The sequence below is a fragment of the Wyeomyia smithii genome, chromosome 2 (genome assembly GCF_029784165.1).
Source record: "Wyeomyia smithii strain HCP4-BCI-WySm-NY-G18 chromosome 2, ASM2978416v1, whole genome shotgun sequence".
Lineage (NCBI taxonomy): Eukaryota > Metazoa > Arthropoda > Insecta > Diptera > Culicidae > Wyeomyia > Wyeomyia smithii.
The window spans coordinates 18,052,237-18,065,890 of NC_073695.1; the positions used below are offsets into that span (position 1 = coordinate 18,052,237).

At 40.7% G+C, this 13,654-nt stretch overlaps 1 protein-coding gene across 16 annotated transcripts in view; it reads right to left on the bottom strand.

Moving 5' to 3' along the window:
* The window catches only part of LOC129724809 (glycogenin-1), a 38,659-nt gene that overhangs the window by 15,975 nt on the left and 9,030 nt on the right, over positions 1 to 13,654 (bottom strand). For 8 of the 16 annotated variants that reach the window (XM_055679985.1, XM_055679989.1, XM_055679987.1 and 5 more), the window contains exons 2-5: positions 6,187 to 6,322; positions 5,657 to 6,121; positions 5,416 to 5,596; positions 1,649 to 2,413 (exon numbers count right to left, since the gene is read on the bottom strand). In XM_055679985.1, the coding sequence (XP_055535960.1) occupies positions 1,649 to 2,413; positions 5,416 to 5,596; positions 5,657 to 6,121; positions 6,187 to 6,322 (1,547 nt within the window). Of the gene's footprint in view, positions 1 to 1,648; positions 2,414 to 5,188; positions 5,222 to 5,415; positions 5,597 to 5,656; positions 6,122 to 6,186; positions 6,323 to 13,654 lie in introns of all 16 variants that reach the window. The other 8 variants (XM_055679993.1, XM_055679992.1, XM_055679994.1 and 5 more) reach the window with 4 other exon arrangements.

Consider the following 13,654-nt stretch of genomic DNA (forward strand, 5'->3'; position numbering starts at 1 on the left):
TAAACTTTGCGGAATTTTTCAAGAAACTCGGGAATCCCGGGATCCCGGGAATCAAGATTTCTGTTCCCGGGATCCGGGAATCCCGGGAAAAGGTATTTCCTGGAAAATCGTTCCCGGGATTGCAAATCCTAACACGAACCTACGACGACTGACTAGTTAGGCCAGCATCGTACCCTAAAATCAGTTGCAAAACAAAAAGCATGTAAAAAGTCGTATGCAACAAATAAAATAAATAAACGATTATGCTGTTTTCTAAGAACATTTCTGATTGTATTTACATCAAAAATAGTTTTTTTACAGTCAAATTGTGTGATTTACAGAAAAATACGAATTTGAAAAATGTACAAAAATTAGTTTTTCAAAATATTCCAAAATAATGTTTGCTCTATTTTGTGGCAAGTTGTAATGTTTGTAAAGCGGAAATAGTAGCTAGTTTCGCTAGAGTTCGCCAAATATTCCTTCAAAAAGACTAGCTGAAATAAAAATCTATTTGAAAAACTGGAGAATTAGAACTGTGTGCCACTTATTTTATCCTCAATTCGTTTATTCAAATAACTACTAATAACTAGTGATGTTAGTAAGATTGTACAGCGAAACTTATTTTGTATTGCTCTTAGAAAATGAAAGTTTCTATTGTACATATGAGAATTTATGATTGATTCTCTCACTAAAAATGTTTTCTCAATATACTGGCAACTTCCATTCCCAGACTCCGGACCGATTTTCTACCCCGGTTTCAATTCGCTTTACCATCTTGAGAAGTCCCACAGAGGCCATTCAATTTTTTTAGATAGCAACAGATTTCGACGTTTTATGCTGTTCTAAGACATTTGGTGTCAGCATTTATTTAATTTGAAAAGCAGGACTGATAAAAGTAGTCAACTGGTCAGCGGGTCAAAAAAAGTAAGTTTAGTGACTTTTTGGTTAAAAATTGACTGCTGAAGAAAAATGTGCCTTTTAAGGGACCAACTTGCAGACCTGCACTTACAACTTCTCCATCATTTGTTATTGCATCATACACAATACTTTGAAAAAATCTTGGTAACAAAATCCCGATTAAATAAAAAAATTCCCGACTTGTTCCCGCATTTTTCCCGATGTAATTCAATTCCCGACTTTTTCCCGCATTTCCCGTTTTCCCGATTGAGTGGCCACCCTGGAATCCTTTTTTTTTTTGACAGCTATGTTAGCACCCTCGAAAAGAGTCGAATAAACCCCGGTTGGCCCGCTGCCTTCCAGATTCAGGGCACAACGTATATCAGCATTGTCGGAATCAGTTGTAGAGAAAGGACAAAACAGACTACATAACCTTACTTATCACGCCGAACTCCGCCTAAACTAAGTGCAAATCAATCGTACTAGCACTACAGCGTATTCACCAGTTCAGTGTTCAGACAGTGCTCTATACATCGAACTACTTCTTTTGACATGCAAAACCGAATTATTGACAACACACACACACGCTAACGAAACTTACTTTGTAGTGTATGTACAGAAAAAAAATTGGCCTAAATTACGCAATTTTAGAATAAAACAAACATGCACAATGAACCAAAACCGGTTTGCGGCTGAATTTGATTGTGTTTGTGTACCTTTTGCTGACTTTTCGTGCAAATGAGGATTTGTTAGTTATTATGAATGTACCTACCCCATCACCATGGCTCGACTGATCATGTTGGAGTTGGCCTTGCTGGGATTGTTGCTGCAGATGTTGTCCACCATCATCACCACTACCACCACCACCACCATCAGCAGTAACCGTAGCGAAATGGTCACCACTGGCATGAAACTCATCCTGTGGTGGTGTTTGTTGTTTTTGGTGAAAATCAAAAGAATGCCAGTTATCATTACCACCACCAACACCCCCTTCGATGACACCCACTTCGATGACACCCACCGATTGTGGTGGTCCCGGTTCCCAATGACCCCCTTGGTCATGTCTATGCACATGTTCAACCCACTGTTCTGTACTCTGAAAAACATTAGCATCTTGGTTATCGTGGTGACCATGATGTTCTTGGTGATAATGCTGATGCGTATGATCTTGTTGATGATGAACATGATCGTGGTGCTGCGATTGCTGCTCTTGTCTTTGCTGTTCATGTTGTCGCTGTTGTTGTTCCTGCAACCGCTGATTGTTCAGATACTGAAAGTATAATCTTTCTTGCTCAAGTTTTTGCTGTTCACGAGCTCTTTGCTCGCGTTCCATCTCCTGCCTTCGCAGGTATTCTTCCCATGGATCAATATACTCAGTGGGAGTTTCGTAGCTCACAGTAATCTCTTCTCTGTACTGCTGAAAGCGATTACCATTAAAGTCGAAACCACCTTCCGTGTAGAAGCTTCCAGTTCCGGAAGAACGATTCGCACCATTACTGACCTTGGTTGGCTCAATCCAACGGCTGAAAACTTTTTGCTGTAAGGGGGGAACAAAACTCAAGCTTCTTAGCACAAGCAAAAGTGTTAACTAAAGACAAATAATATGGAAGCAACTACAAAAATCTCAAGCTTTACATGTCTGTGGGTGCGGTAAGCAAGGGGGCGATAAAAACAGGACGACAATGCTGTTGTTGCTTGCAAAAATATTCTTTATTCACGAACCTCAATTACATACTAGAAAGAAAAAAATGAACTACTAGTTCAACTAAACAATAGTTGTGAGAATCAACAAAAATCAACAACGAGAAAAATTCCAACCCACGGCTTCATCGGTCGTCAGCCATGGTCGCTTGAATGCGCGCCAAGATGTGGCGGAAGGCATCCCGGCCGAGATAGTCGGCGTCTCCCGATTCCCAGTACTGACGGCGCAAGATTTCTTCGGCGCGCTCCTGGTCGACCGTACGTGCTGTGCCAAGTTTTACGCTGGGCAAGGCCTGAGCTAGGCCGCTCTGTTGAAGAGGAGAGCAACTTATGCGGTTGAAAATGGTTTTCCACTAAGAGAAAGTGGGAGTGGGAATTAACTGGGCAAGAAAACAGTATTGAAAATGGCTCGTGCCAGCAGGTGAAAGAAATGTGGGGGCAAAGAGAGCATTTGCAAATGCTTTTATTAACTCTGTGATGAAGGATGAACACGCTTTCTGATTCTCAATCGAGCCGTTTCACAACGGTTATAAACTGTGAAAAATTCACGAGACGAAATTCCCAATTTATTTAGTTCCTGTCTGCTTTATCTTATGACTGCCTATCTATATTTAATATTCACGAACATAAAGAGACGTTTTGGGTTAAAATTCTAACTTAAACTAGAACAACAATTGTCTTATTTACAAGTTTTATTATAAAAGTAGTCAGAAATGTAAAATTTTGTCAATCTTCGTGAAAACGTAAGATCTCACTACTGCAAATTGTCTTTAGAAAATATTTATGAAAGTCGGACAAACATTGTAAACATTTGCTTGTGCCTTTTTCAATTAAAGAAATATCCAGTTCAGAACACCAACGCCATCTGTATCTCAGAAGCAAAAATTCAGAAGCAAAACTCAGAAGCTGGTTAATAAATATCTTAGATTTGACGCTATATATACAGCAAATTGGAACATTCAATGGTGCAATCGTTTTCATGTTACTATCTATCTGTCAACATTGTCTCCCTATAGCTCTATAGACTTTTCCCGGTGATGTTCAATGGTTTCGGGGTAAATAGAGTGGGTGATGAAATAGTTAGAAATTATAAATCATTGATGTGGGTACGATGTATTAACGCATATGCGAACAGGTAATCATTCAAGCGCCCAAACAAGTTCGCATAATACTTGCTGTTGATATTTTTTCTTTTTCGAACTTAATAAATTAACATTATGCCCAGAAATCGATGCCATAAAATTGTCAGTATTGGATGCTTCTTTTAGTCTGTCGATTTTGATTACAAAATACTTTTAGAACGATGATTCAGTTATTTATGTGTAAAATCCTCTCGCAGTGCTTCTTCTTATAAACGAATTTGCTAAACTTAGGCAGCTTCCATCAATCATCCGATTCCGATCGCTGGCGTCTAGAGCATCATTTGCCCAATGCTTAAGCCCATCTAATGGTATTTCAACTTCAGTTCAGTACTTCCAGCAGCACACTTTTACTTTACTTCACAACTTTGAGAAAAATTTTGCTCTATCATAACCATCTCTTAGGTAGTTGGTCGGTCAATTATCCAGAACTCGGTTCCATTGAAAATTTAACCACGTTTTTAAGTATTTAGTACCGTCTTAACTACCGCTTTTTTCGTCGAACTAATTCAACCACAATTGTGCCTAACATCCCGTTGACTAACAGTCATGCACAAAAGCAGTAGTTTCACAATGTTGTCATCCGGCGCCGCTATATTTATCGTGGCTCATTTTATGGCTGCTCTAGAAGCTTCTCCGATTTGGATCTTCAAAACACAGGAACTCTTTCATGCGAAAACTAGACTCCCGTTTCACCGTCGTATTGAAATATTTTCTAAGTAGAAACCTAGATGTCCTTTATTACTTTTAGATATTGTCAGCGATTGCTTCGATAGCAGCGTTCGCTCACTTGGAAAATAAGCTTTAATGTCAATTTACTCACCCCATTAACTCTACAGGTAATTTTCCGGTAACAGATATCTACAGCAATCGAAAAACCTTTGATCAAAATAAAATTGCACACCTCAGCTTATTCAATCGATCCAAAGTTCAGTCGAAGGAAGCGCCAAATGAACGAGCATTTACACCGCCTCGCGGTGGAATGCGCTCTCGCGCTCGTCTCGAGTCGTCGCGAAGTCGTAGAATGTCATGTCGTCCGACGCCACACCCGCGACATGTAGTAATCCGATCGTGTACTCTCCAATTGATACCATCTTTTGCACGAGTTTGACAACAAACAGCAACACAACAACATTGTCATCCTGTCATTTTCACTTTTTGTTTACTAAACAGTAAATAATTACATAATAGCGAAAAAACTACGAAAAGGTGCAATTATTATGTACAGGTGTTCAAACTACAAGGTTTATTGAGATCAAAAAAAAAACTGTCTGCAAAACTACAGGTTAGAAAACTCAGTGCCAGTTAAGTAGGGAAAAAGCTAAGTGCGGCTATAAGCGTACATCAAAGATAGCAATGTAACAAACAACGAGTTAATAAAAGCGTTTGCAAAAGCTCTACCTCATTCTACAATCACCACCGAAGCGAACAACACACTAGAAAGCGTGCGCACGGAGTCAGCCGCGTCTTACCTTTCTACTGACATTGTTCCTAATTAGATCAGACTTGAAATAGGAAATTGAAAACGAACTTGAACGTAACGTGGTGTTTAAATTTTACTTTTTCCAGACAAGCAAACTGATATCGGACAAAAACTGAAATAGGGTAACGCGTGTTTCACCAGCGAAGACAGGACGCGCTCATTTTACGAACGTAAGAAAAGGAAGCCAGGGACGTACGAAAAAACGCCGGTACTTACCATCTCCGTGGAGAGCCGCGAATGGACATCCTCGCAGAAGATGTCCCACCAGAACTGCAGAAAGTTGGCCAGATGCTGATAGCCACCGGGGACGTACACTTTTCGCGTTTCCGAGTTGAAATTTTGCAGCCACGGTTTGGCCGTTCCGATGAAGTGTAGGATTTTTGTGTTTTGTCCGAATCTGAAATCAATTCGAGAAGGTAAGGTATTGAGAAACTCATAATAGATAGTTTATACTCACTGCTTAAATGCTGGTAGATATGAATACGTGGCCACCGACGAAGTATTGTACACAAAGGGCAGGTGCTTCGAGATGTCCTTGGATGCCCAATCGGAAAAGTACGAGTTCAGCAGTCCCTGATCACCACCGTCGAAGCTACCATTGGTGACGGCAAATTGGAGCAAACTGGAGAACGTCTCCAGGCTAGGTCGATAAACGTACACACCGGAGTTGAAGCAATCGGGCCAACCGACGTCCGGTGCGGCGGACAGTTCTTCGCGTTCGAACAGCTCGTCGCAGTTACGCAGCACTAGCGTATCGGCGTCGAGGAAAACACATTTCTCGAACTGCACCAGCCGCCAGCAGTGCAACTTTGTGAACGTGATGCCCAGCTCGGGACGCTTCAGTAGCGCCAGATTAGCATCATCTTTCGAGTCCAGCAGGTTGACCTCTTCCACTACGTTGAACACGGAGCGTAGTTTGTTTCTGGTAAACAAAAATACCATGATGAGCATAAAACACATTCTCACTGGGAGCAGAAATTTACTTACTTCATCGCTTCCGAAACGCCGGGTGTTATCAGAACGGCCAGCTGGTGGGGAGTGTGCACCCTTTTGAGTGAATGCGCCACCACCAGCGCGCCAAGCGAGTACGAATCATTAGTTGCTAACGTCACCCAGGCGAATCCTAGGGAAAATAGAGAAAAAGGTAGAAGAAAATTAATAACGCTGCATAAATTCAAATGAAATATTTCTTCTATGTGCTGATTCGAACAGAACGCTGGGGGTGTAGGAGGCGAAAACACATAATACATTTTTATGCCACCTACTAAAAGATTTTTTTCGCAAACCATACACGTGACGAAGTTACAAAAAAAAACCTCAATCAAAAACCAGATAGTTCATACTTAATCATTTGATCATCCTCTAATATTAGAAACACCTCCCGCCATTAGTGCCATTTAAGATCGTAAATGAAATTCCGTTTAGAAAACCACATGGCCTACACCAACGATGACAGACTTTAGCACCGGCCGTAAATTACGATGCAACGAACTGTGTATCTCAAAGATCTGTTCGAGCTGTGTATCTCAAAAATCTGTTCGAGCGCGTCACACGACTAAATCCACGGCAAACGAACGAGATCCAAATATAACCCCGCCAGCCAACCAGGTTTGGCCCTTTTCTTGGAATCGAAAATAGCCGGATGATTTGTGGATACACACGCTGACGACGGATCTAATCAAGGTAGTAGGGAACACATTACGAAACCATTGATGCATAAATTTGCCGCCTTCTCGTGCAATCTAATCAACGAATTCCAATTGCGGCTCCTAAGCTAAGTTATCAGTAGACTGCATATCGGTCCACCGAAAACAGAAATCCTCGTTGTCACATGCTTTCACTTCACCATTCCTGAAAGATTACTGCTAAATGCATTATCGCACAGGCGACACTCGTGCGATTTCAAGACTATAGAGTTCAGCCCCATCGTAATTAGGCGCCGCCAGCTTTGTATGCGAATTCTGCAAATAATTATGAGATTTTTGTTTACACAACTCAATAAATTGTTCTGGCGATAAGCCTTAATCAAACCAAACAAAAGAGCGAAGAAATTTAACGGTCGTGGATTTTTAGAAGTAGACACTCCCTCCCCGAAGAAACCTGCTGATCTTCATTATATAAGTAGATACATGTGAAGGAACAATTTAGGGGCCATCCACATACCACGTGGACAGCTTTGGGGGGGGGGGGGTATGTGTAATTTCCACGGTTCATACAAAATTTTTGGAATTTATATGGGCACTTGTCCACGGAGGGGGAGGGGAGGTCAAAATCGTTAAAAATCTGTCCACGTGGTATGTGGATGGCCCCTTATGAGTATATACCACGACATTTTTGAAGTAGAATTCTTCTCTCAGGAAGTTCGGTTACATAGGGATGTGAAATGGAAATCTAAAACCGAAAAAAGTGAAAAATATGTCCAGTTTCAAATGCTAATAAATCGGTTAGTATTCGATGGATTTACTTCGTTCTTGTAGCAATAGATTGGAAAATATTCTAAGATTCTTCCCAAAAGAAGATAATTGTAATTTTATTATTCACACTATTGTACTATTGAAATTAGTCAAGCCTTGTCAAAACGAAAAATTCGTCCTCTGATTGGTCGTTATATGATTGCTTCCCAAGCAAGGTCGACAGAATCATATACCTTGCAATTGAAAACATGCTATTTGGGCTATATAAGAGCCTGTTTCAGCCGAAGCCGCTCATATTAGTTCTAGACAGCGACAACAGCAGTCGTCCTTCCCTAGCAGCAGCACTAGCCCTGTGGTTGGTCACCACGTCTCAGGAGCAGCGTGTGTCGCCAGACTGCCATTATTCCCCCCGTGTTGGGGCAGCATGAAGATTGCCATCAGGAAATCCAATTTTAAAAATCAAAATGCCTTTTTCAAGGCAAATAAACAAGTCATTGAAAGTTAATAATTTTTGACAACGCAAGCAAGCATTCTGTGTTGGATCCTAGAAATTTTCATCTATCGCACCCCTTCTAATTTACTGAATGTGAAATAGCTTCCACAGTGCATGTTGTCCGTGTATCTTAATTCCCCCACTGTTAGAGCAGCTCAAAGGTTGCGATCAGCAACCGATTTTGAACCGCAAAATGCCTTTTTTTCAAAGCAAATAAACAAATAATTGAAGGTTAATAATTTTCTGGCATCAACACAAGCAGACATTCTGTGCGGGATGCAATCAAATTCTGTTGTAGTTGTCTAATTTTTTACTTTAAACCCCCCACTGTAGGGGCAGCGCAAAGCCTGCGATCAGCATAACCGACTTTGAATAACAAACTGCCCTGTTAGAACGCATTCACAAAGACAGTTAGTTCGACTATGCAGAGCTAATATGAAGTCGATTCAATCAATCAGCATGAACAGAATTTCGTCGTCTCCCAGCTGCCAAGTTGCAACATGATGCAACACGCGTGTGTGAGAGCACCATCGGTGTTTATTCGCTGGATACAAAAATTGAATGCGAATTGTGGAATAATTCGTCTAAAGAACATTAAAAAATGGTAAAACTGAACAGAAAGGCGTGGCCTATTTCGTAGTACCCTTCGGCTATAAAAGAGTGTTTCTGGGAAAACTAGCTACCTTCATTAGCCGGAAGGTGAGCTGGATGGACCGTCCACAACGTTGACAGCAGTAGCAGCAGATATCAGCACTCAGCAGTAACAGAGGATAGCAGCGGGTTGCGCCTGTGGCTGCCTTCAAATTAAACAAATCACTTGCCCTGTGGTTGGTCACCACGTCTCAGGCCTCTGCCAGGCTGAACGCCAACGCGAGCGATCGGGCGAGATTTTTGCCGTACATCAGACGGCACTTCCTCTAATGGAAAAGTTGGATCATTTCGGTCAGAAGAATGTTAGGTAAAAAAAAGCAAAGCCTTGGTGCTACATTCCGTATCGGAATTCGACCTTCTGTTTTACTATACACAGACTTCGCAGCCGACTGTTAAGTGTACAGGATAATTGCGGGGCTAGCGCTACGATCCTACTGACACTAACAGTCTCTCCCGAGCCGGGACTCGAACATACGACGACTGGCTTGATAGGCCAGCATCGTTCCTCGAGACCAGCTGGGAGATCTATATATTAGAATATTAGGTACTGTCGGTAATATTACAGAGATGCGATTGCATTATATCCGATATGGAATCGAACAATTGTTCTTTTGAGGACAAATAAAACACTTAATTTGAAGAGTTAATAGCTTTGGGTACCAGTAGCAGTATGGTAACAGCCTCAGCGATAGGCGCAGCCGGTAATTCCCTGAGGCCGATGTTATAATGAAGTAAATGGAAGCGGCATGGCGAAACAGTTCGGGTATGCTTAGACGCGCGTCATTTTTCGTTGTTGATATTATTCCCCACATGAAACGACGCGCGTTCGTACGATAGTGGCGGTATTAGCGATAGATGCATTTGCCAACACTTACTCCAGTAAAGCTGTGTCTAATTTCAATGTGAAAACACCTTTCTATTGTGTTGGCCGTGCGCATTAGGCCTCTGCCAGGCTAAACGCGAAAAGCTACGCGAACCGATTCGCCCGGCCGTAGGTTAATGTACAGCCGTAAGTAGAGCTGTGTAAAAGTATTCTACTTCAATTTTGCGGTCGTGGCTTTGCACACAACCCTCCTGTGATTTTTAATACAGAGAGAATCTGTTAATTTAGTTCGATGATTCTAATATCATTCTCGCATACACACTTAGATAATATCACCGAGTACGGTAAAATGAATTACCGAGATTTCAACAGCTGAGATCTCGGTAAAAATCTCAGTAATACATCAAAATACCGAGATTCTGTAAAATCAACAATTGACAATTTGTCGAACTTTAACGAAATTCTCGGTAATATTTTACTGGGACTCGAAAAATTCAACTGTCGAATTATTATGAAAATTTTGGTAAAACTTACGCATTTTGCGATTTCTCAGATAAATCCAGGAAATGATGAAAACGATTAATTATCCGTATAATTTTATTAATTATTTTGTTAAATGATTCAACTTATTACAGGAGAGTTGTGTTGCTTCCTGGAAATAAAACTACATCCATCACTGCAACTTCCATCCTGCGAAGCGAGTCGTTAACCTACAAAATTGAGTAAGGAAAGAATTGATTGTTTTGTTTTAGTATTATATTTGCAATAAACACAAAAAAGGTCTGAGAAATAATATTGTATACTTACTCAACATTTTAGGTTAATCTGAATATTACAGATTTTTACAGTTAATCGAAACCTCTTTCTTTTACATCTAAACCAAAACACGAACAAAACTGATAGTGAAGCTTTCGTTATTTTGACAGTTCTATTGTTCGAAATCCCAATAAGAGCTTTCTTGGTTCAACGAGATCTCGGTTGAATGATGTCAAGCTTCCGAGATTCGGTGCTTCAGTTTCCTGAACTCGGAAATTTGCTGTTTTACGGATTTTGTCGGCAAACAAATTTACAGTATTCCGGTAAACACATTCGGTTTCCGATTTCTCAGTGATTTTGTTACGGAACAACGGTAAACACTAATGTTTCCAAGTAGTTCGGTATTTTACTTGACCCAGAAAACATTATGCAGTTAAGTGTGTAGTTCCGTTCCGTTAAATCAACGAATTTGCTAAATGGATTACCAATTTGCCCAAAGTTGATTCATAGTTCGAAGTCACCTTTGTTGAAAACCAGTTGGACTTTTGGACCAAACCCGATTTTGCAGCACACTGTTTTACTACAAACGACAATTGCAATTCATACTAAGGGGCCGTTGCTAAAACACGTCATATTCATATCGATTATTATAGCCCCCCTCATTTCGTGGTCTTTTGGTAAATCTTCAATGTACAACAATTTAGTAGATTCCGCTGTGTATAAATCGATAACGGCACCGGCTACGGTCTTTTAGGGAAGGAAAAAAGGAAGTGTTACCATCATTGTTGCCAGAGACCAACTAACTTAGTTTTACAATCTGGAAACAAGTTCTGACAGAGAAAAGATAGAGAACAGATTGATATACGTCTGTTTGAATTTTTCCCATACATTTAGAGTATTTCGTCTCAATACACAGGCGGTTCTTGAAGCTGCTTAGAATATGTTCCCTACCCTATGTTCATAGCTTCTGAGATATAAGAGCGATTTTCACATTTTTCCACAGCGCCAAAACTAAAAGTTTGATTGCAATGAAATTCAATAGCAATCTAAGCCGTAAATAGACCTTCATTTGACACCAAGATAGGAAGAATCGGTCAGACCATCTCTGAGAATAGTGAGTGCGAAAAAAAAGGTGCACATACACACGTACACACGTACACACCCATCACACACACATATACACCACATATACATACATGCAGACATGCAGAAAATGTTCGATTCGTCGAACTGAGTCGAGTAGTATATGATATCCGGCCATTTGGATCACTTTTCTACCTTTAAATTAGCCAGTGATCGTTAAAAGAAAGTCAATATGTTTACTTTCATTATGTGATTTCACATTTTTATAAACAACGGACAAAGTTACAATTCGATTACAATGAAATTCAATAGCAACCTATGGGGCAACTAGACCTTTCATTTCACACTAATTTTGTGAAAATCGGTTCAGCCATCTCTGAAAAAATGAGTGAGTTTAAACAACCTCAGGATAACTTTTCTTTACATAACTTTTGAACCATATGTTTTATCATTACAAAATTTTAAAGTTAAGGGTTTTGGAGACAGCCCGATCATTTCCATCCAGTTTTATTGAATTCGATTGTGTGGTTTCTGAGATATTGATGTTTCGTGATTTTTACATTTTTTTCATTCGCAATTAATTTCATGAAAATCGGTCCCGTCATCTCTGAGAAAAGTGAGTGAGAAAAAAAAGTTGCACATACACACACACAGACACACATACATACATAAATAAATACATACAGAAAATGCTCAGTTCGTCGAACTGAGTCGAGTGGTATATGACATTCGGCCATTGGGACCACTTTTATACCTTTGGTTTTTCCAGTGATTGCTATACCTTTCTAGGAGAAAGGCAATAGGAGAAAGGCAAAAATCATAAATTTTATAGTTCTACAACTTTGCCGAAGACCTAAACTTGATATCTTGCAACTAGATGTTGTTGCCTTCATTTCCACTGTATATCCCCTTAATAATATTTTTAACGAATCTTAAAAAATTTTACATCGCATATTAGAAAACTTCCCCGAAGACACCCCCCTAGTAACAATATTGGTTTTGTCAAAGTTTTATAGCGCCTAATACAGCCAAAACAGCGCTATAAAACTTTGATAAAACCAGTTTTGTTACTTGGGCATTAAAAAAAAACGTCGGAAAACACTCATGCCTGTCTTTTTTTTCAGTTTGGTCCCATTGTGCATCGGTGCCAAGTGCACCTACGAAATAAAATAGACCCCACACGTGTTCCTTAGCCTCTTATCTACCCACTCCCATCCAAAGGAAGATCGGGTAACCAACCCCGGTGGGAACTTGGTTGTATGCTGACAGAGAAGGAGGGCTCTTTTGAGTCCTCTTTGTTAGGAGCGGCTCAAAACGGCGTCTGGATGGTGATTGGATGGTCGCAAATCAGCCCTCGAATGTACAGGTTGAGAATCAAGGGCCGGTTCTTCAACATCAGCATCATAAACATGCACAGCCCTTACCTCGGAAATACCGAAGAGGACAAGTACGACCACTGCCGAAAACATGATGTCAAGATCGTCATCGGGTATTTCAACGCCAAGGTCGACTAGGAGGAGGAATACAAACTGGTGATTGAAAGGCTAAGTGCACACCAGTGGAACAACGAAATGGGTCTAAGACTTATCGACTTTGCCGTCTCCAAAAACTTGGCCGTGCGCAATACCTGCTTCCAGTGCAACCTCCTATGAAAGTACACCTGGAGGTCACCAAATCAGATAGAAACGAAGATCGACCACGTTCTGATTGACTGTCGGTACTTCTCAGGCATTATTGACGTCAGATCCAATAGGAGCGCTAACGTCGACTCGGTCCAATACCTGGTGATGGTTAAGATGCGCCCAAAACTCTCCGTTGTTAACATCATTCGGGCCAGCTAGAGGAAGCTCCTCTCGAGGACTGTTAGAACACCATCAAAACAGCTATCAACAGCATAGCGGAGAACGTCATCGGGCATGCGGTCCGAACCTAACGAAACAAGTGGTTCGACGACGAATATACTGCGTAATACAACATCATGACGTACATCCATTTTATCAGTTTTTCAATACGGCTCAAAAACGAACGGGTTACTTGTCACTTTTGTATGGAAATGGTGCTTACGTCATTTTGTTTTCCTGATTTTATGCAACGTACGAATAAGTAACAACTAAAAGAAAGATACCAAAAGATGGGTCTTCGAATAACGAACAAATTGGCATAAGAACCCCATATTTGAAAAAAATGGCGCTTACGTCAGTCTGCGAGATTACGGCAGTGTAGGAGGGTGTTGGA